Source organism: Poromitra crassiceps (assembly GCF_964638095.1).
Source record: "Poromitra crassiceps genome assembly, chromosome: 3".
Classification (NCBI taxonomy): Eukaryota; Metazoa; Chordata; class Actinopteri; order Beryciformes; family Melamphaidae; genus Poromitra; species Poromitra crassiceps.
Genome location: NC_139625.1, coordinates 14,392,787 through 14,417,438, shown reverse-complemented (window position 1 = coordinate 14,417,438; position 24,652 = coordinate 14,392,787). Strand labels below are relative to the sequence as shown.

The 24,652-nt window shown below is 46.2% G+C and overlaps 1 protein-coding gene across 3 annotated transcripts in view; it reads left to right on the top strand.

The window, feature by feature from the left end:
- Positions 1 to 24,652, top strand: part of LOC310773841 (mitogen-activated protein kinase kinase kinase kinase 4-like) — a 105,369-nt gene that overhangs the window by 53,381 nt on the left and 27,336 nt on the right. For 2 of the 3 annotated variants that reach the window (XM_083633815.1, XM_083633814.1), the window contains exons 7-16: positions 346 to 476; positions 737 to 791; positions 1,423 to 1,501; positions 4,185 to 4,360; positions 5,569 to 5,641; positions 8,562 to 8,772; positions 10,918 to 11,079; positions 11,978 to 12,064; positions 19,907 to 20,056; positions 22,793 to 23,101. In XM_083633815.1, the coding sequence (XP_083489941.1) occupies positions 346 to 476; positions 737 to 791; positions 1,423 to 1,501; positions 4,185 to 4,360; positions 5,569 to 5,641; positions 8,562 to 8,772; positions 10,918 to 11,079; positions 11,978 to 12,064; positions 19,907 to 20,056; positions 22,793 to 23,101 (1,433 nt within the window). The remainder of the gene's footprint in view (positions 1 to 345; positions 477 to 736; positions 792 to 1,422; positions 1,502 to 4,184; positions 4,361 to 5,568; positions 5,642 to 8,561; positions 8,773 to 10,917; positions 11,080 to 11,977; positions 12,065 to 19,906; positions 20,057 to 22,792; positions 23,102 to 24,652) is intronic. The other variant, XM_083633816.1, reaches the window with a different exon arrangement.

Below are 24,652 nucleotides of genomic sequence, written 5' to 3'. Positions count from 1 at the left end.
GCCTTCTCTTAAACCCACAAAATCAAACAATCGTTCTAGTGTTAAGGAAAGGAAACCAATGCACTCGTATGTGCAAAAATTAAACAGTCTTCTACGACAACCCCACTCTTCCTCCAACATGTAGTGCCATAGCAATGAAGCACCTCACCTCTTACCGAGAGCGTCAAGTGGCCGACGATTGCTTTGCGATTGAACCTGAGGGGAAAGTGCGACGGCAATCTGAAATTAAATTGGCCTTTCACTTCTGACGAAGTTTAAGCGACGTGATTTTGAGTACATAAAAAGCACAGCACCTGGTTGAGGAGGGTCACTAATCACACACGCCTTTTGTCGCTGCCCCTCCAGTGGACTTCGGCGTGAGCGCCCAGCTGGACCGGACGGTGGGGAGGAGGAACACCTTCATCGGGACGCCATACTGGATGGCCCCCGAGGTCATCGCTTGTGACGAGAACCCAGACGCCACGTACGATTACAGAGTAAGAGCCTCGTCGGCAGCCACAAAGAGATGCGTTGACCGGGCGCTCAATGGCCCGTTTGTTAGTGTTGACGCCATGCAGAAAGCTTGGTTCTGTCACACAGTATTAAAGCTAGGCAGGCAGGCAGGCAGACTGTGTGTGTGTGTGTGTGTGTGTGTGTGTGTGTGTGTGCGTGTGTGCGTGTGTGTGCGTGCGTGCGCGCGCGCGTGTGTGTGCGCGCGCTGGCTGCCAGGCTAACGGGGCCGTCTCTTCTCTTACAGAGTGATCTGTGGTCTTGTGGGATCACGGCTATTGAGATGGCTGAAGGAGCACCACGTGAGTGCCGCTTATTGTTAGTGCAATAAAATCCGTATGGCAAAAAATATTGCAATATTTTTATTTTTATTTCAGAAAAGTATCGTGATTTATCGCCGTATCGATTTTTTTTTTGCACAGCCGTGTGTTTGTTCAGTGACACAATAAGAATACTTAAGCGCTTTTATTTCAAGTTCAGTAACACGGTGTGCAACTGTGCAAATTTGCAAATACGGTTCTAATAAATTGCAATGGAAACTTTTAATGAAATGGTTTTGATTGGATTTGCCCGCTGAGTTATCAATATAATGTGATGTACATTATTATTACACTACCTGGGTGATACACAGCAAGTTGTATTTTCAGCTCAATGTTTTAATTTTTCAGTCAATTACGTCGTACAGTATTGCAATATATCGCAATATGTATTGTATCGCAATGTATCGTGATACAATCGTATCGTGACCCATGTATCGTGATACAATCGTATCGTGACCCATGTATCGTGATACATATCGTATCGCGAGGTCCTTGCCAATTCCTTTTCTATGTCTGTTCACTCTCTTGACCTCTCAGTGATGACCCTCTCTCTCTCTCTCTCTCTCTCTCTCTCTCTCTCTCTCTCTCTCTCTCTCTCTCTGTATTTTTCCAGCGCTCTGTGACATGCACCCAATGCGTGCGCTCTTCCTCATTCCGAGAAACCCTCCCCCTAGGCTCAAATCTAAAAAATGGTGAGTAACATCCAGACAGGGTGTGTTTAGTGTGTACGTAGGAGTATCCTGTTCAATCCTCTCTCCAGCCTAACAAGTTAGCCTGCCATTTCATATATATGTACACATCTTATGCCCAGCCTCTTCATGTGTGCTGTTGCAACACCTTGATATTATCTGTCACCTAAGACCAGGGGTCAGCAACCTATGGCACGCGGAGGGTTAACCACCGGCAGTACGGCAGCAGCGCGCAGTAGCAATAAGTGCCATGTGTCAAATCACCTACTTCACAGCCATTTGCAATTGCGCGGCATGTTATTTAGGATATTTACGGTAGTGACCCGCTCTCTGCCTCTGATTGGTTGCCTTCCATGGCAGCAGCAGAGCGATCTAGTAAGACGCCACTCTCTTACTAGCTTGCCCCGCTGCTACCATGGAGGGCAACCAATCAGAGGCAGAGAGTGCCTCACTACCACCGTACACATCCTATATATACAGTACATGGCTCTGCAACCAATCAGAGGCAGAGAGTGCCTCACTACCGTACATATCTTATATATACATGGCTCTGGGCAGCAGAAAGCAGATGAAAAATGCCAGCACGGAAGACAGAGAAGGAGTGTGTCTTGTACAGTGCTCTCATTTCAATGTCCTGATTTTTGGAAGGAATAACGTTGCATTGTTTGATGTGCGAGAGTCATTAATCTTGCTGTGGCACACTGATTGACAAGCAAAATTGAAAACGGCACTTCATATCAAAAAGATTTGCCTGACCCCTGACCCCTGCCTCAGACTCAGCTGCTACAGAGGCTGCTATCCATCCACAGCTCAGCCTCTCCTCTGTGCTTTACTGCTGAGCCAGGCCATCTGTGCTACACCTGCTCTGGCAGGCCAGGCCTCGGCTGGCGCACACCGCAGTTTCTTCTTCCATTTCAACCATTCCTGATTTCCCTGGTTATCTCCAAGAATTTAAATATCCATCTTAAAAACACGTGTCACCTATCTGGCATGGAATAAAATAAAAAAATTACTCTGTACTGTTAACTAGTGACACATGGGGCTTTTGAGTTGATTTAATTTGAAGTGAATTAACCTTTACCCGATTGCCAGCAGGTGCAACGTCGATGATAATGTCATTCTCCCGAGGCTCGTGTTTCAAGAGTTATGGTGGTATATCTGCTGTGAAAGGCCCCATGCTGCCTGTCCACATGTGTAAACCTCACTTCACATGGACAAACAGGAGCTTGTGCTCATGATGCTGTGAAGTGTCTCAGAGGTTTGGATGTTGGGTGTTAGTGGTCGGGACTGATGGATAATTTGGATGGGCAGTTCTTGTCAGGAGAAATGTCTGTTTTATTTAGGATCGTTTTGGTGCACTCGCATCTTTGCGCGCCTTGTCCGCCTTTCACAAGTAGGGCTGTCCCAAACGATTATTTTCTTATCGATTCATCTAACGATTATTTTTTTTCGATTAGTCGATTCATCTAACGATTCTTTTTATTTAATTTTTTTATTATATAACAATACATTTACCCAAAACAAATAAATAACCAAAAACTTCTCAATTTCATTATTTTATTTAACCATCTCATTCTCTTTAACAGTCCAACATAAAATCTCTCAAATAAAATTAAAGCAAGAGCTTGTCCTCAAATAAAAGGAATATAGTGCAATTCAAAATAAAATAGTAGAATAAATAAAATTCAAGTCACTTTCAGGAGGAATACCAAAAACCTTGTGCAATGTCAACTGAGTTTAGCAGCAGTCCAACATAAAATCATCATCTTACAGTACAATGGTGTGCAATTTTCAATAACAGTGCTCTTAATTTTGGAGAAAGACAAAATGCTCCATGTAAGATGGTCACACATCATCCAGACACAAGACTGTGTGTGTCTGTAGCATCCACACCCAACATGGGTCCATGTGAAAGCATGGGAATGCCCACTGGAATCGACTGGAATGCGGCACGCGACCTGTTTAGAAGAGTGTGCTGACGTCAAATGACGCTCCGCTGATGGGTAATGTGGCTAATGTTAGCGGCTAACTGTTACTTGTCGTTACTTTACATGGCAGTAAAACGCCACCGAATGACCAAATTGATTTAACTTTTAACCATTTCGATTTCCACTTTCCATACGGACCCCCAGCATTGGTTAGTTTATAACGTGACTATATTTATAACGGTTTATAACGTGCTCCAGCTTTCCCGGTTTATACTATCAGTCTGAATACAGCCAGGGGTTGTAGCTATTGCGCAACACTGCACGGCTGTATTCAGCCCTCAATTATAAACCGCAAACCGGTCGGAGTACGTTATAACGTTATAAATATAGTCACGACGTTAACAACTAACCAATGCTGGGGTTCCGTATGGAAATCGAAATGGTTAAAAGTGAAATCAATTTGGTCATTCAGTGGCATTTTACTGCCATGTAAAGTAACGACAAGTAACAGTTAGCCGCTAACATTAGCCACACTATTTTTGTTTTGTGACGATTGGCACGTCAGGGCACGTAGCGTGCGTCGACGTAATTACGTAGTCGACGTCATCGATGACGTCGACTCGCCGGGACAGCCCTATTCACAAGTCTATATTTCACCCCCTCTGTCATGCATAGTTTCTCAACCCTTGACCGTTTTTCACAAACTGCATGACCTGCTCTCTCCCTCCCTGCACACCTCCCACCCCTCCTCCCCCCAGGTCCAAAAAGTTCTTTAGTTTCATCGAGAGCTGTCTGGTGAAGAACTACACGCAGCGCCCCCCCACAGAGCAGCTGCTGAAGCACCCCTTCATCCGAGACCAGCCCAACGAGAGGCAGGTCCGCATCCAGCTCAAAGACCACATCGACCGCACCAAGAAGAAGAGAGGAGAGAAGGGTACGTCTCTCTCTCTCTCTCTCTCTCTCTCTCTCTCTATCTGTGGTATTGTCACACAAAACCTGCGTTATGTGTAGGGCCATTTTCTCGATTGATTAGTTGTTCGGTCTATAAAATGTAAGAAAATTGTAGCAAATGACGATCAGTGTTTCCCAAAGCCCAAGATGACGCCCTCCAATGTCTTGTTTTGTCCACATCTCAAAGATAAAATATCAGTTTACTGTCATACATACCTTTTCTCTTAAAATTGGACTCATAACGATTATTCGATTATCAAAATAGTTGTTGATTAATTTTCTGACGATCGACTAATTGATTAATTAAGTTATGCGAGGTTATAAGTTATGTGAATTTGAAAAATTGTTGTCCAGCCCTGGAGAACTGATTATATACATGCATCCAGGTTTATGGAAATGTACTCATACATTTTTCTCAGCTCATCAAGCGTGTTTTAAAGGATGGCTTTACAGATTATCAACTCACTTTGGGTCATTATAATGTCGTTAATATAAGCAGATGGGCAGTGTTTACCTTCGCTACAGTATATGTTTTCCACACGGAGAGCTCCCATTTCCTCCTTTGGCAAAGCGCTCCGTTGTGACGCGTTTTACGTCGCAACGCGTCAGAACGGAACTGCGGAATCTGCTCCGAGGGCGGCTGTTATTGTTTATTTTTATTTTTTAAGTATCCGCACATCCGCGGAGAATCAACATCGAGAGCCTTAACGAGCCTTAATGACTTGCGCGGAGTTTCTGCAGGCAGACAAATGGAGGATTTTTCTCTGTGAGGAAAACATAGAGAACATAAACACTGCCCATGTGCTTATATTACCAGATTATAATGATACAAAGTGGGTTGATGAGAGCGGTAAAACCATCCTTTAATGTAGATCTGGCTGCCTTTGAATGAATGGTGAAGCAAATTACACATTTCCAGCATCCCCGGCGATAACGACGGTCACATTTCAAGGTGGCTTTTCAGAGAAAAATGTGTGACACTTAGATATAGATTCTTGCAAATGGGAATTGCGCTACATTTCATGCAGTGGTCACGGATTCTGTGTCGCTTAGTGTGGCGCCCTCTCTCACTGTGAGAGGTTAATAAAGGATAACTCCTGTTGTTGCTCAGCCCCGTTTTCTAGCATATTTATAGTTGTGAGTGACGAGTGGTTCTGATCGTCGCTGACTCAGTCATTTTTCCATGTGCAGATGAGACGGAGTACGAGTACAGTGGCAGTGAGGAGGAAGAAGAGGATCCTCCCGAGCAGGAGGGGGAGCCCAGGTACGGTCTAGTTAGTGTGACTGTTCCTCCCGAGCAGGAGGGGGGAGCCCAGGTACGGTCTAGTTAGTGTGACTGTTCCTCCCGAGCAGGAGGGGGAGCCCAGGTACGGTCTAGTTAGTGTGACTGTTCCTCCCGAGCAGGAGGGGGAGCCCAGGTACGGTCTAGTTAGTGTGACTGTTCCTCCCGAGCAGGAGTGGGGAGCCCAGGTACGGTCTAGTTAGTGTGACTGTTCCTCCCGAGCAGGAGGGGGAGCCCAGGTACGGTCTAGTTAGTGTGACTGTTCCTCCCGAGCAGGAGGGAGAGCCCAGGTACGGTCTAGTTAGTGTGACTGTTCCTCCCGAGCAGGAGGGGGAGCCCAGGTACGGTCTAGTTAGTGTGACTGTTCCTCCCGAGCAGGAGGGGGAGCCCAGGTACGGTCTAGTTAGTGTGACTGTTCCTCCCGAGCAGGAGGGGGAGCCCAGGTACGGTCTAGTTAGTGTGACTGTTCCTCCCGAGCAGGAGGGGGAGCCCAGGTACGGTCTAGTTAGTGTGACTGTTCCTCCCGAGCAGGAGGGGGAGCCCAGGTACGGTCTAGTTAGTGTGACTGTTCCTCCCGAGCAGGAGGGGGGAGCCCAGGTACGGTCTAGTTAGTGTGACTGTTCCTCCCGAGCAGGAGGGAGAGCCCAGGTACGGTCTAGTTAGTGTGACTGTTCCTCCCGAGCAGGAGGGGGAGCCCAGGTACGGTCTAGTTAGTGTGACTGTTCCTCCCGAGCAGGAGGGGGAGCCCAGGTACGGTCTAGTTAGTGTGACTGTTCCTCCCGAGCAGGAGGGGGGAGCCCAGGTACGGTCTAGATAGTGTGACTGTTCCTCCCGAGCAGGAGGGGGAGCCCAGGTACGGTCTAAATCAGGAGGGGGAGCCCAGGTATGGTCTAAATCAGGAGGGGGAGCCCAGGTACGGTCTAAATCAGGAGGGGGAGCCCAGGTACGGTCTAGCAGTGTGACCGTTTATCATCACTAAAGGGATGGGGGGGGGGGCGCTGTTCCCCTCTTTTGGGACTTCTTCTTTTGACTCCCTACCACACACTTGGCTGATTAGTTATAACTGTGGACCAACAGCACATTTTCAGCCTTGGCAGAGCAACTTATCCTATCCTTCCAAACGGAGACTGAGGGTGTTTCCACTTTGCTTTCGTTCCGTACCCGAGAACGACTGCCCTCGCCCCGCCGCTCAGATCTCACATGATAGATGTTCTGTTCCCAGGTGCACTTGATGGATGTGGATGTGCACCTAGTTGCTTGGCTTGCCATCTGCCAATAGGCCCTTTTCACAGCAACCGTTTGGAGGTGGTAAAGCAGTAAGTAAAGTAGGGGTAACCGATAGCATTAATGAGGGCCCTGGCGTTGGAACACCTAAATGGAATGGAACCACCTTTAATGGCATTGGTTACACCCGCTTTACCTCCTGCTTTACCACCTCAAAATAGTTGCTGTGAAATGGGTCTATAATCAGGTCCGGGCATTCCAGGACCTGGATTCCGTTACCCTTCCAGGCAAGAGGCATCGTCGTTTCCACACATGAGGAAAGTCTCAGTTTTTCAATGTTGACTACATCAGAGATATAGAAAGCAATTCTCCGCTCCATGAAAAAACAAAACAAAGAAACAAACGCTTTGTTCTGGTGATCGGTCCAGATATCTTATGAGCGATGTCCAATACTAAGAAGCAGGACGACCTTTTTCAATCAAGCAACACGTGGAGCCTGTGCAGCCTTCATTTGGAAAAACCGCTTATTCACACCGACTGTTTATATACTAATTATCTGTCTGCTCGCTTTTCCTCTCTCTCTCTGAGCGGAGCCGAGGGGGGCGGGGGCACACACACACACACACACACACACACACACACACACAAGCCGACGCACACACACACACACACACACACACAAGCCGACGTACACACAAGCAGCAAGTGCAGTGAGTGAGAGAGAGAGATGAGTATCTTTGGTTATACTTCACTAGAGTCGATGCTGACTGCTCATGGTTGTCATAAGTGCAACAAATCGTTTGCTTGTAAGCACACGCCCACTCGCTCGCTCCGGACATGTAGCCTGGCAATCTAGCAATAGCTTGTCTCAACCAATTACAGTACTTAAAATGCCAAGGCTAATGGTATGAAAGCAAACTAACGTTAATGGTAACACGGCAGCACAACTCGCTTTTACACTAACAAGACACAGTATATAGGAAACAATACACAAACTCGTATTTACCCCTGTAACGTTGGGTCACAAAAGTCCAAACCATAGGATAACTGGTCATCATGCTGTAAATGAAAAGCAGTCCACTAAAGTGTTTTGGTACAGTTGTGTTCACACTTGATGCGATCTGTCCCCCGGGCACGACTCACTGAAGCGTTCCCCAGACCACCTTTTGGAGTGGACCCGGGAACAGTTCGCTGTTCCACACAATGTTCACACTAATCAAACGAACCGGACATAAGGTCACTTTGGGCTCGAAACCGGCCCCGGGTCCCTAATGTGAAACCACCCTGAATAGATCGCACATTTGGATATTTGTAGTTCCACCACTGTGCTATTGCCACAAAGTAAATAGACAGTTTCACCTCGACAGCATAAATGTTCTAAATTGCTCCCGGCATACTTCCTGTTGCATGGTTTGCTAGTACAATAACGGACAGGACATGAGCTAGTTTCCAAACTGTTCCCTAGCAACACAATTCAGTGAAAACCATCTATAGTTACAGAATATACCAGGAGCTGGTGATAGGCTGTTGAAATGCGTGTTTAGTTTAGTGTTTTTTTTTTTTTTGTGTTTAGTTTGAGGTGTATCATAGGACAGACGACTCACTGAAAGACGTTTGAAACTGAAACCAGCGTTTCTCTGATCTAACCTCTCCTCCTGTTTCCTTCCCGTTCACCCAGCTCCATCGTCAACGTGCCGGGCGAGTCCACCTTGCGCCGCGACTTCATCCGCCTGCAGCAGGAGAACAAGGAGCGCTCGGAGGCCATGCGCCGCCAGCAGCTCCAGCAGGAGCAGCAGCTCCGGGAGCAGGAGGAGTACAAGCGCCAACTACTGGCCGAGAGGCAGAAGCGCATCGAGCAGCAGAAGGAGCAGAGGAGGCGGCTGGAGGAGGTACTGTAGATGAGGGAGGACAGGGAGGGGGAGAGAGGAAAAGGTTCACAGACGGCGTTTTCTTCTTGTTCTTGGCGGAGTGCTTTGGATAGCAAAAATATGAATGCCCAGGGCGCTTCCAATGCGCACAGACACACAGCGCATGGAGCTGACTCTTGACAGTTAGTAGCTAACGTTACCTAGCTAGCATACAGCGTAAATGGCAAGCTAACATCAACCCGACAAGATAATACAATTAATAATTCTCAGCACCCTGGAGCCTGTCCTCCGCCATGTTTGTTTGTTGATCTTTTTAGTCCAGCGTCTCCCTCGATTTTGATTGATCGGGCGGAAAAAGTGACATTGCTGATGAGCAGCGCTCTTTAATGTTTAAATGTTTTCTACTTGAGGCGCCCACAGCATTCCGCCCCAAAAACGCTAGCCGCCGAGAGCGCTGAAACGCCAGGCGTGGTGCTGGGAAGAGGAGCGCTCTATTACCATAGAGAATGCATTGCAGAAAGGCGCTGGCAGCTCAAAAAATGCTTTCTGTGTACATGGCACCTCACAAGTGTGCCTTTTCATGGCATCATAGCATAAACTCTGCAGCATTCTTAATCATGGCATAATAATACACAATTATATTATGTATTTATGTCTTGTGGATTTTCCTAAATATTATGAATATTAACAATGATTAATAGTCTCGATGATTTGAGGAACGAAATTATTATGCAGGTCCTCCAGCATTTTATATCGATATCAATTATTTTCATGTACAGCAGATGTACTAAATGAAATAAAATGCTTCAATATTGTTGATCTACCAATATTCTATGAGCATTGTGCAGCCCCAATTCCCAGTTACGTGTTATTGAATGTGTCAGAATTGGTAATCATTACATCTCCTTGAGCATACATATAATTTGGCCAGTTGCTCTTTTTATAGTACCGTAAATTTCGGACTATAAGCCGCGGCTTTTCCCCCGTTTTTTGGCCCTGCGGCTTATATAACGGTGCGGCTTATCTATGGATTTTTTCAAAAAAAAAAAAAAAAAAAATCTCTCTTTTTTAGCACTCTTTCTAACTATAAATCCACTTCTGTTTTAATTTCCTCTCTTGCCCTCTTTTCACCACACCGCGGACACTGTGTGCACTGTAAAAAAAAAACACAGGTGGTGTTGTGTTATGTTGTTTTGTTGAAATGTTAATAAATGGGAGCTTCCTCAAACAGCCATCTCTTTCCCGACAATCCCCTCTGTGCATGAACCCTTACATATGGTAATTAAACATTAAAACACAATTAAAAAAAAAAAAAAAAAAAACATTAAAACACCTGCGGCTTATAGTCCGGTGCGGCTTATATATGTAACAAACAGGCAATTTTGCTGCTGCGGCTTATACTCCGGTGCGGCTTATAGTGCGGAAATTACGGTAATTAGGATCAAAGGTCAAACTTGATTGTCCCTTGCAGGGACATTGGTTTGCAGCCAGGTAATATAACGTTGATGTTTACACAAAACAAAAATACGTAAATTTCGGACTATAAGCCGCGGCTTTTCCCCCGTTTTTTGGCCCTGCGGCTTATATAACGGTGCGGCTTATCTATGGATTTTTTCAAAAAAAAAAAAAAAAAAAATCTCTCTTTTTTAGCACTCTTTCTAACTATAAATCCACTTCTGTTTTAATTTCCTCTCTTGCCCTCTTTTCACCACACCGCGGACACTGTGTGCACTGTAAAAAAAAAACACAGGTGGTGTTGTGTTATGTTGTTTTGTTGAAATGTTAATAAATGGGAGCTTCCTCAAACAGCCATCTCTTTCCCGACAATCCCCTCTGTGCATGAACCCTTACATATGGTAATTAAACATTAAAACACAATTAAAAAAAAAAAAAAAAAAAACATTAAAACACCTGCGGCTTATAGTCCGGTGCGGCTTATATATGTAACAAACAGGCAATTTTGCTGCTGCGGCTTATACTCCGGTGCGGCTTATAGTGCGGAAATTACGGTAATTAGGATCAAAGGTCAAACTTGATTGTCCCTTGCAGGGACATTGGTTTGCAGCCAGGTAATATAACGTTGATGTTTACACAAAGTAAGGTCAGCTTACAGAAAAGATGTTTTTGCTGTGTTCTTGACGCCGCCCGCCTTCCTGTTGCCCACAGCAACAACGACGCGAGCGGGAGATGAGGAGGCAGCAGGAGCGCGAGCAGCGTCGGCGTGAGCAGGAGGAGAAGAGGCGCGTCGAGGAGATGGACCGCAGGCGCAAGGAAGAGGAGGAACGCCGACGGACCGAGGACGAGAAGAGGAGGAACGACCGCGAGCAGGTCGCTGATGAAATGCTTCTACTCTCAGACTCATTAGAACATGGGCCCCTTGCATTAGTATTTCCACTTCCCCTACGTCGCACCAAGAAGGTTGAGAGAATAGGCGGGGGGGGGAGGAGAGTACCCTTAAATACCATAATAACATAAAACAAATCACAATTGTGTGGCCTACTAACATTACTATAATGTGAAATGGTGTGCAAATAAATACATAAATAAATAAATAAATAAATATATATATATATATATACACTGTATATATTTTAATGCAATTGTATGAAAATAATTGAATTATAGCTATAATAATGATGATGATGCATTAACCTTACATATGAGATCAGCGATAAAACAACAAAAACCAAGCACCAGCAGTGAACATCAACATCCAACAATAAAACATGCATGGATTTCGACATGATTACTCTGATTATCTGGGTATTGTTAGTTACACTTGTAGATGGTTTGCTCAGACATTCTTTTGTCTTTGTTACAATCTCAAACATCTGTTTTAATATCACAAGCACATGTTTTAAATACTGTAATCATCGGCGCGTTGACGTCAAGGCGGAAATGATGAGAAACCACAATGCACTGTGGGTAATCTGCAGCGACCATCGTTGCAGACTCGCTCCCTCGGCCCTTGGGCCATCTCACCAAGTTCACTTGAGTTTCCCAGAGAGGTGGACCAACACTGGCATGGTGTCAGAGGGCAACTGCTGTGAGGAAGTCAACGAGAACATGTGAAATAATGAAACGGGGCCCAGGGCCGACAAACAAAATCCCAAACCAAAAACATATTCAGGATGTAAAACTGGACGTTCTATTCCCAATCCCACCCTTATTTTTCTCTTCCTGGATTCCCACCAATCACACGCATTTGCTTTGTTGTGATTGGCAGGAGTACATCCGTCGCCAGCTAGAGGAGGAGCAGAGGCACTTGGAGATGTTGCAGCAGCAGCTGCTGCATGAACAGGCCATGCTGCTGGTGAGACACATGCACACACACACACAACTGGGGTGTGTAGTTAATTAACCTTAGGAGAGGGTGCATTCAGAGCAAGCTTTCTTTTTCAAGGTATACAGTAAAATCATGCACATTGTGGGTTACTATTAGTTATGAATTGGCTTAATCTAACCAAAATGAATAAGTATGATTTGAAGATGGACATGTCTGTGTTCAAGTATTGGCTGCAAATTTCAGGTAGCTACCGTAATTCTTCCCTCAAAATGAATACATAGTGTTTTGGAATGAAACGCTTCAAATTTTGCCCAGTTTTTCAAGCTTTTTTCAAACTGGCAAAAGCATGAAGGAAACGCCACACAAGAATCTTTTACAGGTCATCGAGTTTTGAGTCATGTTCTGCTCATCAAAGGGAGGAATGATTTACCTTAGAATGTCTTCTCCATTACGTTCTGAGAAGGAATTTGTGTTTCCACTGATTCACCATTTTCCTGGTGCATCCTGTTTCATTACATTTCACAATATTTTTGTAAACTTTAACCATATGGATACAGCCTGATAACAGACTGAATTGTCAACTGGTTACACTCCAGCCAAAACTCCACTCTCAGTGGAGTGGACGGATTCAAAGGTCTGGACCCAAGCAAATATGTTCTTCGAAGATTACCCATCTGTTAGTTTCAATTTGCTTAAGGATTTGATCCGCCAAAGTTTTCAAATAATTCTACATCCACATGTGTTTTGTTGGATTTATTTATTCAAGTTTTGTTGTATCAATATGTTGTCCCTATATAACACATATATCTATTCAAATGAATGAAAAGCCATATTATAAACAATAGGCCATGTTTATTACATACACCACTTTAATTTACGCACTAAACTTAAACGCAGTCTCCACTTCTCAAATGTGTAGCAGGTCATTTGTCACAGTCCAGTTGTTGATGATGATAATAACAATAATAAACAACATCGCTATTTTCAAAAGTGTTTTCCAGACAAGAAAATAAAAGCCAAATGGGTTTAAAAGAAATCTACAAATAAATTATACATGGGGTTAAAGAAGAGCAAAACATAAGGTTATGGATATAACCCCGGTTTTATGAATAATACGAGTGAGATGACTCACTATGAAAGGCCCCTTCTCTCATTCAGAAGCACTACTGTATCTTAGGCCAAATCCCTGATTTGGGGTTGGAGGAACGACTTCCTCCCTACGTGACAAGGGGCAGAGCGTGAGCCAACGTTTCTCCTGATAAGCATTGTTTTCTAGCGCACCCTGGCATAAGGGATGTCTGGTGGTGAGTCATCTCACTCTTACTATTCATAAAACCGGGGTTATATCCATAACCTTATGCTTTATTTCATAATATTCATGAGATGACTCACAATAGGATATGGGAGCCAGACAGCTCATTGCTCCAACGCAAGGGGGAGTTGCCGGGCTCCTTAACTGTGTCCCAAAACCGCTTGTGCCACTTGTGGGCCTGAGCCATCCAGTCTATTCACCACGCCCACTTTTTCTCTCTTCCGCGTTACCCGCAATGGTATTTGTTCTTCGGGTTCAGCGCTAGTTGGCGGCCAATTTCAAAACAAAACGTCACTATGAATGACGTTTGGCAACATTCAGAAGCTACACTGCGGCCAACTTCAGTTACATGTTCATAGCGTTACTGCTGCGAGGAGCCGATGGCTGTACCCGGTCGGCATTTAACGTTAGTTACAAAAGCACGTCGACAGTGTTTTCTCACTGCCAGTAAGCCTACAGTAGGGTTTGACAGATACTAGCGTCAGCTAGTCCGACCGGTCAGCACAGCCAGCGCTCCCAATCCTCGCTGCTCGTTAAATATTTCCAAATAGGTGTTATTCTGATGAACTGGTCACATATTTGGAATGTTCTCATCCGAAAAAATATTAGAACTTTATAAGTGTTTTTTTTTTTTTGCTTGAAAACAGCTTTTTGGCAAGTCTAAAAATGACTACGGTAGGCGTCATCTACTTCCGTGTCTAAAACGGAAAGACGATTACAAAATGACGTCATGCCGAAGCGTCCTTGTATGGGCAAATAATAACACGAACTGGGCATGAGCTCTGAGCCTGATGCTCCCCAGGAGAAGCAGTAAAGGCTCCTAGAGTAATGGGAGAACCAGGAGAACCAGAGCCCATAACCTTAGCCACAAAGGCCGGGCTAGGGATCATACCATCCCCTGCAGCAAACTGAGTGCATGAGGGGTGGGCGGAGAGTTTGTGTAAGTCGCTGACTCTCTTAGCTGAGGCCAGAGCCAGTAACAACACTGTCTATAAAGACAGGTGCTTCAAGCTTGCCTCCTGCAGTGGTTCAAACTGGGGGGCCCTTGAGTGCCTCCAGAACCACATCAAAGTCCCATGAAGACACCAGGGTCCTGGAGACATGGAGGTCCCTGCCGGCCCCCCTCATAAAAGCACGCGCCAGGTCAACCTGGCCGACGATGGCTTTGCTTCCAAGACCCAAATGGCCAGACCGATAGGGCTGCCAGGTAGACCTTTACAGTGGAGAAGGCTCTGCCCTCATCAATTAAGTCCTGTAGAAAAACCACAATGGCTTCCGGAGAACAAAGATGAGGCTTGTGTGGCCCCTCTTTTTGGCACCAATTCTGAAACGGCTTCCATCTGTGACCATACAAGGTTCTGGTGGAAGGAGCCCTTTGGTTATGGATATTGGAAATCACCCTAGGAGGGAGATTTAGCCACTCAGGGGCCACGCCCAAAGTGCTAGGCTCTCTGGAATGGATGTGGATGGCACATTGTCCCCCCTCCCTGTGACAACAGATTGCTGTGCGTCGGGAGTCTCCAAGCCGCGGTGCGTGGCATCAGATGAATCTCCGCTAGCCAGTGCATCGCTGCACACAGCGGGGCAATCGGCATGAGTGTGTGCCTGTGATCCCTCACTCTTGACAGAGTGGCAGGGATCAGTGACAGTGGGGGGGGACGCGTAAAGCTAACTGTGTTAGCCGGTACGTCAGCTACCGATAGCCACAGCTACGGAGTGCGTCCAGCATAAACAAGTCAATACTCCCGCTGCAGACTCCACGGAGCGCAGCCGGGAGAGACCCTAGCTCGGTGAGGCTAACCGAATAATCCACTAACGTGCTGGTGCTGGTAGCGGGAGGGAAGGACGAAAAACCGGTAAGAAATCACATCGGGGGTCCGATAGCTAGTCCGCCCTGGGTGGTCCAGTGACTGAGAGAAAAACGGCTCCCTGTCTCCATGCCCGATGGCTTGTTGGAGATGTCTACCACCCCTTGACTCATGTGATTATCCAGCCACCGGATGCAGACCGAGTGAGGGTCCTGCGCAGGGATCTTTTCCCACCTACCCAGGTAGGTGCAGGGCTCAGTCCCTCCATCCGGTGTTCCATTTTGTCACCTGAAAATCGTCTGAAAACATGAGACACAGATCCACCCGGCCGGTGTACCTGTTTCTCAGTGGCAGTGACTGGCTGAAGATAACCACGGCTGGGCTGGTGACTTTCGGTAAAAGTCGGCTGACGATAGGTGGGTTCTTTCGTCCAGGGATAGTTTCTGTTGGAGAAAGAGAGGCGTAGGCCCTGTCGCTAACTAATGCTCGACGTAGTCGTGAAACCACTAGTGAACAGTTAAGCTAGCTTAGCATCAGAGCGAGATCCCCCTTCTCTGGTGAGAAGAATGCAAAGGATCAACGCTGGCTCACTCTGTTTCCCTTTATATCGGGGCTCCGCCCCTTGTCGCGGAGGGAGAAAGTAGTTCCTCCAACCTCAAATCAGGGATTTGGCGTAAGATAAAGTAGTGCTTCTGAATGAGAGAAGGGGCTTCTCTCTCATAAGCCTCTTCTAAACATGAAGTCTGGATCATGTCCGGCTAGCCAGAGCAGGATATTTTCCGGTTTTACCTTTCTAGACATGAGGAGTCTTTGCTTAGAAACAGCTGGAAATGGTCCGTATTCTCTCTGCCGATAGCGAGTAGAGTGGGCGGGGGGGAGGGGGTGCGGTAGGGTGTATCGTAAAAAGAAATGTGATGTGGAAACAGCTTTAGCGAATCCGTAACCAAACTCGATTCAAAAACATGCAGTTTTAACGGAAGATGCATTCTGACGCATTCAGGCGATAACGTGGGGTGGCAATGTGCCAGAAAAAGTGAACGCTTGCCTTTGTTACATTGCCCAAAAGCCGCCAGTCAAAATAGTGGTTGCACCGTCGCAATAACATTACACTGTGGATGATTTTACAAGTGGCATTCAAGTCATATCTGACTAGTTTTCAATTTATTTCTCTCCTCAAAAGTTAGGCTATTTTTCTCGATATAGGCTGATGCAACTCTTGCATTTTTACATAGCCTACAAGACAGACAGGTCGGGAGGAAAAGAAACCATTCAAGCCGTTTGCAGCACTTGAGGAAACCGTGAGTTTGCTCGTTTAATTCATTGATATAAGCGATTGCCCGAACGATTAATTAATTAATAGGCTACGTTAGCGGGTACTTTAGCCTATGCAGTAGGCTAAAAGTAGTAGGCTATCATCTCCTTGTTGCATTTTTAAACTGGCAGATGGGGGAGAAAGAAACGATTAAACTTTTACTAGTTTACTCCCCTAATTTGGCTCTCTTCCAAATAATCCAGCCACGTATAACTAACGCTACGTCCATTCATGAAAATAATGATCACTGGGACATTAATGGTTTGTAAAGTGCCATTTAACCACCCGCCCACTCAGACATACATGATCCGGAACATGAGCTACCGGTGTTAAACAACAGCCGTTTTTCCAATAATGCGGATCCTGCACTAGGGTCTCAGATGGTCATGATCCGCACTCGCGGGAGTGCGCATAAGGCGGCTAATTGTTTCTAAACATGCAGGCCGACCGGCTAGCAGCTGGTTATAATCCGGATTTCACTGCATGTTTAGAAGGGGCTATAGTGAGTCATCTCACAAATATTGTGATATAAAACAGACAAATACTGTATCTGTATAAATGTGTTTTTCGATAATGATTTTAAACATGGCACTGATTTTAGCCAGCATAAGCTTGTGGGGCAGAGACCTCTGTTCTGTCCCCGTGACTCACCCCACACTCTGCACTAGGAGTTCAAGTGGCGGGAGCTCGAGGAGCAGCGCAAGGCCGAGCGACTCCACAAGCGGCTGCAGCAGGAGCAGGCGTACCTGCTGTCGCTGCAGCACAAACGCAAACAGCCCGGCGACAAGGCCAAAGACTCAAACAACCCCCCGCCCGGCGACCAGGCCAAAGACTCAAACAACCCCCCGCCCGGGGGCGACCACGCCAAAGACTCAAACAACCCCCCGCCCGGGGGCGACCACGCCAAAGACTCAAACAACCCCCCGCCTGGGGGCGACCACGCCAAAGACTCAAACAACCCCCCGCCCGGGGGCGACCAGGCCAAAGACTCAAACAACCCTCCGCCCGGCGACCGGGCCAAAGACTCAAACAACCCCCCGCCCGGGGGCGACCACGCCAAAGACTCAAACAACCCCCCGCCCGGGGGCGACCACGCCAAACCCCCACAGACCTCCACCACCGCGCCCCCTGAGAGAGTCCTCGCCGTAACCCCGCAAGCTCAGGTCCTCGACGGTCCCGCTCCTCTAGCGAGAGGTGCTCCCGAGCCCTCCGGACCCCCGCAGACCATCCCCTCAGACGTCGCTAAATCCCTGCCCCGAGTCCCAGAGAAGAGCGACTCTGAAGAGGCCTGTGAGCTCTCAGCCAGCCTCGGTCCCGCTCCCCCCCGGACCGAAACGCCCCCTGACACCCCTAAGCCTCCCCAGGCAGAAGGCCCGGCGCCCGATAGGCCCGCCGAGCCTGTCGGTCATCCTCCTCCTCAGCCTGTCAGAGAGGTGAACCTCCTCCTTGGCTCCGCCCTATCTCCACTGCCTGCTCTTTTCCGGCTTCTTCTTGCTTGTCTTCTCACAGCCATGATGACAATAGAGGTGGTGCGAGCAGCAAATACTGGTTTTCTTTTTCCGCCAGTAAGCACAAATCGCTAAAAACACAGTCCGTGTAGTAGCGGCCATTTGTATTTCTTTAGCCAATGCAAATGGATAGACGGGTCACAAGCCAAACTACAGACAGACCACAAGGAAGAACAACTGGAGAGCAACTTATTATTCTCAGTGTGTTCAGAAAACTTGCTACACCATGTTTTCTGTTTGGGATGTTGTGGTGTTATTCCAAAGGAATAGCCAATTTGTTCGAAAGCCGGCCTACTCAGCCAAGCCCTTTTGTATGGGACGAGTAGGGGGTACGGTGGAGAGTGGAAAACCACAGGCTCGCAACCACCAGCAACCAGCCTCTCTATGTCCTGAATCAAACTGGGCCGTGCTCCTCTCTCGCTCTTGGCACTCACTTGCACTGTTGCTAGTCTTCCACCCTGACTACTAAAACCTTTTGGAGGACTAATCTGACACTTTAATCTTCACTCCAAGCAGGCTGAGCAAGAGAAAGAGAAATAATACACATATTCTTACGTTTAGTTAGGAAGTGAGACCTCCCATGGGGCTGCAGTTTCAACTGTTTGAGTGTCAATAGTTTTTGCATACAGTGATTAGTCATCATCACCAGTGTTGGGGGGTAACTCATTACAAAAGTAACACATTACATGTAATATATTACTTTTAGCAGTAACTCAGTAATCTAACTTATTACTTATAAGATTTCAGTAATACCAGTTACTTTGTCAAGTAACTCAAGTTACAAATTAAGTTACATTTGATTAGATCAAAGCACATATTTAAAAAAAGATACAATCATTTCCTGATCAAACTGTGTTTTTATGCAAATAACCACTATAGATGACAATAAAAAAGAATAACATTTCGAATTTTGGATCGTTTACACTGACTTCAAGGCGGTTGAAATTATTTTTCGGGATGTTCCGGGGCGGCGAGGTCATTTTGCTGCTGCTGTTGTTTTGGTAAAAGTAATGCAAAAGTAGCGTAATAAGTAACGAGTTACTCTACACAGAAAGCAATATTATAAAGTAACTTATTACTTTCAAATGAAAGTAACTAGTAATATGTAGTGTATTACATTTTGAAAGTAACCCAACACTGATCATCACTCACTGTCATTTTGAGAGCGCTTTCATCAGAATGAGAAGCTCGGCTGGTGTTGAAGACGTTGTCAGCAACAGTCAGTTTGTTCATCACAACTCCCCCTCTTTCTTTCCCTTCAGGACATTAGAGTCACAATATGTCAGCAATTTCTCTTGATCTTGAACATCTGAGCTGTGTGCCATGTGGCTGTGTTTTCACTCGGTTAGTGTCTGTGGAGTTGGGCCATTGCATGTGGACGGCTGAGGCCCATACTAACAATGTTAAGCCCCAACATGGATGGGGCCGTTTCACGTCATTAACATGAATCCGCCCTTTTCTCTTTTTGTGTGTGTGTCAAATGAATTTCAGGGACATCGTGCGTGTTCTGTTAGGAGTCCTCTGTCCACCTCTTTCCGACCGTATCTGTATACGTGTGGCTGCCTTCAAGCATGTGAAATACCCATACTGTGATCAGCTGTCTTCAGAGTTGATCTTCACTGGTCAAAAATGCAAAGGTTTTGGTTCCCAACGGCGTCAAATATTAGAAGAATAAGGAGACGGGAACCATTTTTAATACAAAAAGAAAACTATTTTTCAACACATCAAACACATCTATGCTCTATGCCTCCATTCTCATACATTAGCTTGTATAAATGGTGCTCTGTTCTTCTTATGCATTAGAACTGGTTCCGCCTCTTTTTGGTCGCCATTTTGGTTCTGACACTGGGATCTTTGTCGTGAACCCTCATTCCAATTGCCCCTCTCTGTCCTGTGCCTCCCCCCCCCCCCCCCCCCATCCCGTCCCAGGCCGACGAGCGGTACCGTAAGAACATTCAGGGTTCCCCTCAGATCGCCCCGCCTCCCAAGCAGCCCCCCCTGCCCCCCCGCTCCTCCGAACCCTTCTCCAACGGCGGCTCCTCCGAGGCCTCCGCCATGCACCGGCCCATGGAGCCACAGGTAACTCCTCCCCTCCCTCCTTGTCCCCTATTCCTCCTACTCCAGTCTTCTTCCCACTTCCATAGGCCCTTTTCTCAGCGACCGTTTTTGAGGCGGTAAAGCAGGTGTAACCAATGACATTAACGAGGGCCACTGGAACACAGGCCCGGCGTTAGGGGGGGGCCTGACCGGGCCGGGCCCCCCCATTCCCCAAACTGGCTCCCCCATTCAAAAAAAAAAAAAAAAAATTTTTTTGGCTAGAAACGTTTTTCCGTTTTTCTGTTTTAAAGTTTAAAACGGAATCTGGCTGTCATTAGGCTTTGATTAACTGAATGCTATTGCTAACTGTTACTTTGAACATCCATTTGCAATGATTCTGGCTGGATATTAACTGTTGTAAATTTGTCACAATGAATGCAATTTGTGCACAATGTGTAAATAATAATAATATAATAATAATAATAATAATAATAACAATATTAATTGTTTAGGCCTAATTATTTGTAAAGTCACAAGTGTGTAGTTCTTCATAGATTTAGCCTCTTCATTTTGCTCTCAAATGCACCAGGTTGACGAATTTTACTTTAAAATGGACAAAATATCTTCTTCCGGGGGAGAACCCCCCCGGACCCCCCTTGGGTAGCTTGGCCCCCCCAAGCTAGGGGCAGGCCCCCTCTGTAACTTGGGTCTGGAGCCGGGCCTGCTGGAACACCTACTGTAAATGGAACGGAACCATCATTGGTGGTATTGGTTACACCTGCTTTACTTGCCGCTTTACCACCTCAAAACCCGTTGCTGTGAAAGGCGTCTACTGCTTTGGTTTGGGAGACCGACCCTTCCCACCACTGTTCTGTGGCCGAACCCTGAACTTTGACCTCCCTGTGGACGTGCTGTGTATTACACTTTCAACTCTTAGCGAGTTGAAATTGATAGTGCTGTCTCTTACACTGGGTTAGTTAGCAGCAAAAGGTTAGAGGCTTTGTCTTCGGTCTCTGGATTTGAACTTCGGCCAAGATTCCAGAGGAGGATGTGCACCGCTGGCTGCACAGTAGCTCATCAATCCCGCGGCCCCACCCTGCTCCTCTCACAACACACCCTTAACTGTTTATCGTCTGGGTACCATGTGGTTCAGTACGTCACCTCTGTTTGTATTTCCACTGTGTTCATTTGTGTGACTGTCGTTACGTTACGTTTCTTTCTGCCAAAACAAAGTATAAAGACCCCCAATTTTATCGCCCCTTTCCGTTTATTAATCTGAAGCCAAGAACAAATAAATTCATGTTATGTAACTTGCTCTTTATGCCACTTAGATCCTTACCTGTAGGTCATTTATAAATGATAGTGTTGGTAAAGTAATGGCTACAATTAATGTACGGTAACTACAAAATACATCAAAAATAGAAGAAAGGAGCTGTTAGGAATTTAAATGACAAAATTTAATTGGAAGTAATTGTACCTGTGTACTACAAAGAGTTTAACAAAACAGAGTACATCTTCATGAAGGTGATACGGGCAAGATAAATACCGCAACGCGTTTCAACCGTTGGGTTTTCGTCAGGCTGTATGGAAGGGCGTCGGCTGCCAAACCTGTATATAAGGATACGTGGCACTTTTTATGCCACTTAGATCCTTACCTATAGGTCAGTTATATATGATATTGTTGGTAAAGTAATGGCTACAATTAATGTAACTACAAAATACATACAATTGGATACAATGCAGAATTAATTTAACCATTTAAGTTTTAGTCTACAATGTTCTGGAATAGTTTGACAAGTAAGGGGGAAATAAGCTTTTTAGGACTTTCTACAATCGGAACGTAATTTACAGCTTTGTTTTTCTCCGGGGTTTGTTTACAAACCTTTTACATCCTTAAAGTAAAAGCTCAGACAATGGATTTGAGTGTACATTTTTTTTTTTTTTTTACAAAAGAATTGATCTAAAGTCAGCAGTGGGGCACTGCATACATAATTGATCAGTTGAGCTTTGAGGCTCTATATATTTTCTCAACATTTATTTATGTTTTATTTTTTTGTCAGACATACATTAGTTAACCGTTACATTATTAAAGTTACATGAATGGCATACAATACAATAAGTCTCCTTTCAGGGTCTGTCCAGTCTTTTTTTTTTTTTACAACAACTAAAAGAAAGAAGTCTCCAGTGCAGCAATAACATTCCAATCTAGTCAGACAACCAACATAAAACACGACAGACAAACTTAAAGAGAGAGAGAGAGAGAGAGAGAGAGAGAGAGAGAGAAAGAAAAACACCCTAGGATATCTTCTACATAGTATAAACATCACATACCTGGTCCAAATATAAAATTATGCTAATATATATATATATATATATATATATATAAATATAATGTATGCATATAATGTCAACCTTTTATATCCGACAATTGGGCAAGGACTAGGCCCCATACATCATGAAATAGATCTTCCCTCCCAGCCACTCTACAGTATATCCTGCCCATAGCTTGTCATTGTGCTTAATATCTACAAGACACATCTATGTGGTGCCTCTATGTGTGCTCTGTGTGCTGTATGCATGAGTACTGTGTGTATATGTATATCTAAGCACATGTATGTGTGCTCTGTGTGCTGTATGCATGAGTACTGTGTGTATATGTATATCTAAGCACATGTATGTGAAAACCCCACACCCATCTTCCCTCATGCCTCACTGTGTTGTCTGCTTGTTTCACCCCCCTCCCCTGTACTGTCTCCCCCCCCCCTGCCTCCCCGAAAGGTCCAGTGGTCCCACCTGGCCGCTCTAAAGAGCAGCAACAGCGCCACCCCCTCTCCTCCTGTTCCTCCTCCTCCTCCTCCGCCCGTGGTGGCTCGCTCGCAGTCCTTCAGCGAGCCCGGGGGCGTGGCCTCTAGCTTTGCACAACTCCACCTGCGCTCCTCCCAGGACCCCCACCATCACCACCACCCATCGCCCGCACGCACTGACCCCCAGCCCCAAGCTCCCCACCAGCACCACCACCCCCAGGCCCAGGCCCAGGCCCAGGCCCGGGCGGAGCACCCGGCCCCCGGCGAGGAGGTGCCTCCCAGGGTAAGGACGAGCCAATCGGAGACCCTGACCAACTACCCACCCTCCCCCCCTCCCCCCAACTCTCCCTTCCCTCATTCATTTCCTGTCATGCCAATCACTTCAGTCATCATGCTGGCTAGCCACAGCCTGTCTGTCTGTCTATCTGTCTTGTCTGTCTTTCTATCTGTTTGTCTTGCTGTGTGCAATCTCATTTGTCGTCATTGTTTGAATAATAGTGAACTACAATGGGCAGACCACTACTTTGATGGTTTTCAGGTGGGATTGATAGCTATGGTTTAGGAAGCCTCTCTGCTTGTAAGTGGTGTTGAAGCTACACTAGGTGACGATGCACATCGGCAGCCCCAAATGGCAGCGAAAGGAATTTTGCACCTTCAAATCCCATAAATGATGTAACCTGACATCAGTAAATTGAGTCCAGCTTTCTCCGGACGGAGTGTTCACTCTCCCCTGCTTAGATTTGGCATTTTCTGTACACAGAGAAGACTTCCCATACCGAACAACACCAGCATTTCATGGAAATAGGGCAAATCTATAGTGTCTCACAGTGGAGGCGATGCTCACCTTGGTCATTTTTACATAAATATCTCGCCTAGTGCTGCTAAACCATTCTGATCACATGAACTCACAGTCATCAGTCTGGTCTCCAGCCCGCCCCCAGTGATTTCCAGAAATTACAAAGTCCACGGGCCAATCAGGGACCTGCCTCGTAGTTACCAATGTAACCGGCCAATCAGGGACGCCGCTGGCAAAATACTAGTATGGCTGCTCCCGATGCAACAAGCAGTAACGTTGGCGTTAGTAGAGTAAACACAGCCATAAGTGCCGCCATTGCCGAAATAGACTCAATAACAACAATTAAACAAGAACAAGAGTATGCACCAGTGAAGTTTCTCAGCGGAAAATATGTTTTTGCCGTTCTTCCGAGTGGATTTGGCGACGCTGATTGGCTGAAGCAGTTGTCTGTCACAGCAAGTAACCCCACCCACTGAAATCGCTGAGTTCACGGGATCACGATGGTTTACCAGGCTTTACACTCAGAAGCCCTTTTCCCACATGCGTACCGGAAAATTACCTGTAAGTCAATATCGGACATTTCCCTGAATTTCCCTTCACACCTCAGCGTTCGCATGTGGGAATCTTATCGTCAAATAGCCGGTATGTTGGGGGGGGTGGGGGAGAGTGGCCTGGGGTCTGTGCTGCAGGCCACTGAGGCCAGTCAGAAAAAAACAACAAACAAACATGGAGCCGGCGTCCACTCTTTTGATAATATTGCTGACGCGCTTTTTCCTCAAACGTAGACAGCGACGCAGGCAAATTAAGGCGAAAATGGAAAGGGATATACGTGCGAACAGAAACAGATTCATGTTCGCAGTCTTCTCCGCTCAACATCGTGCAGAATATGAAGATAGACTAAACCGGGGACAGATCATGACAGTTTTATGTACCTCTGCGCTGTTGCGTGAGACTAGAGCCGTCTGGAAGCGAGAGAGACCAGGAGGGAATTTATTTTGGGAAGATGCTCTGAACAATTTTGACGACGTGGAATGGAAG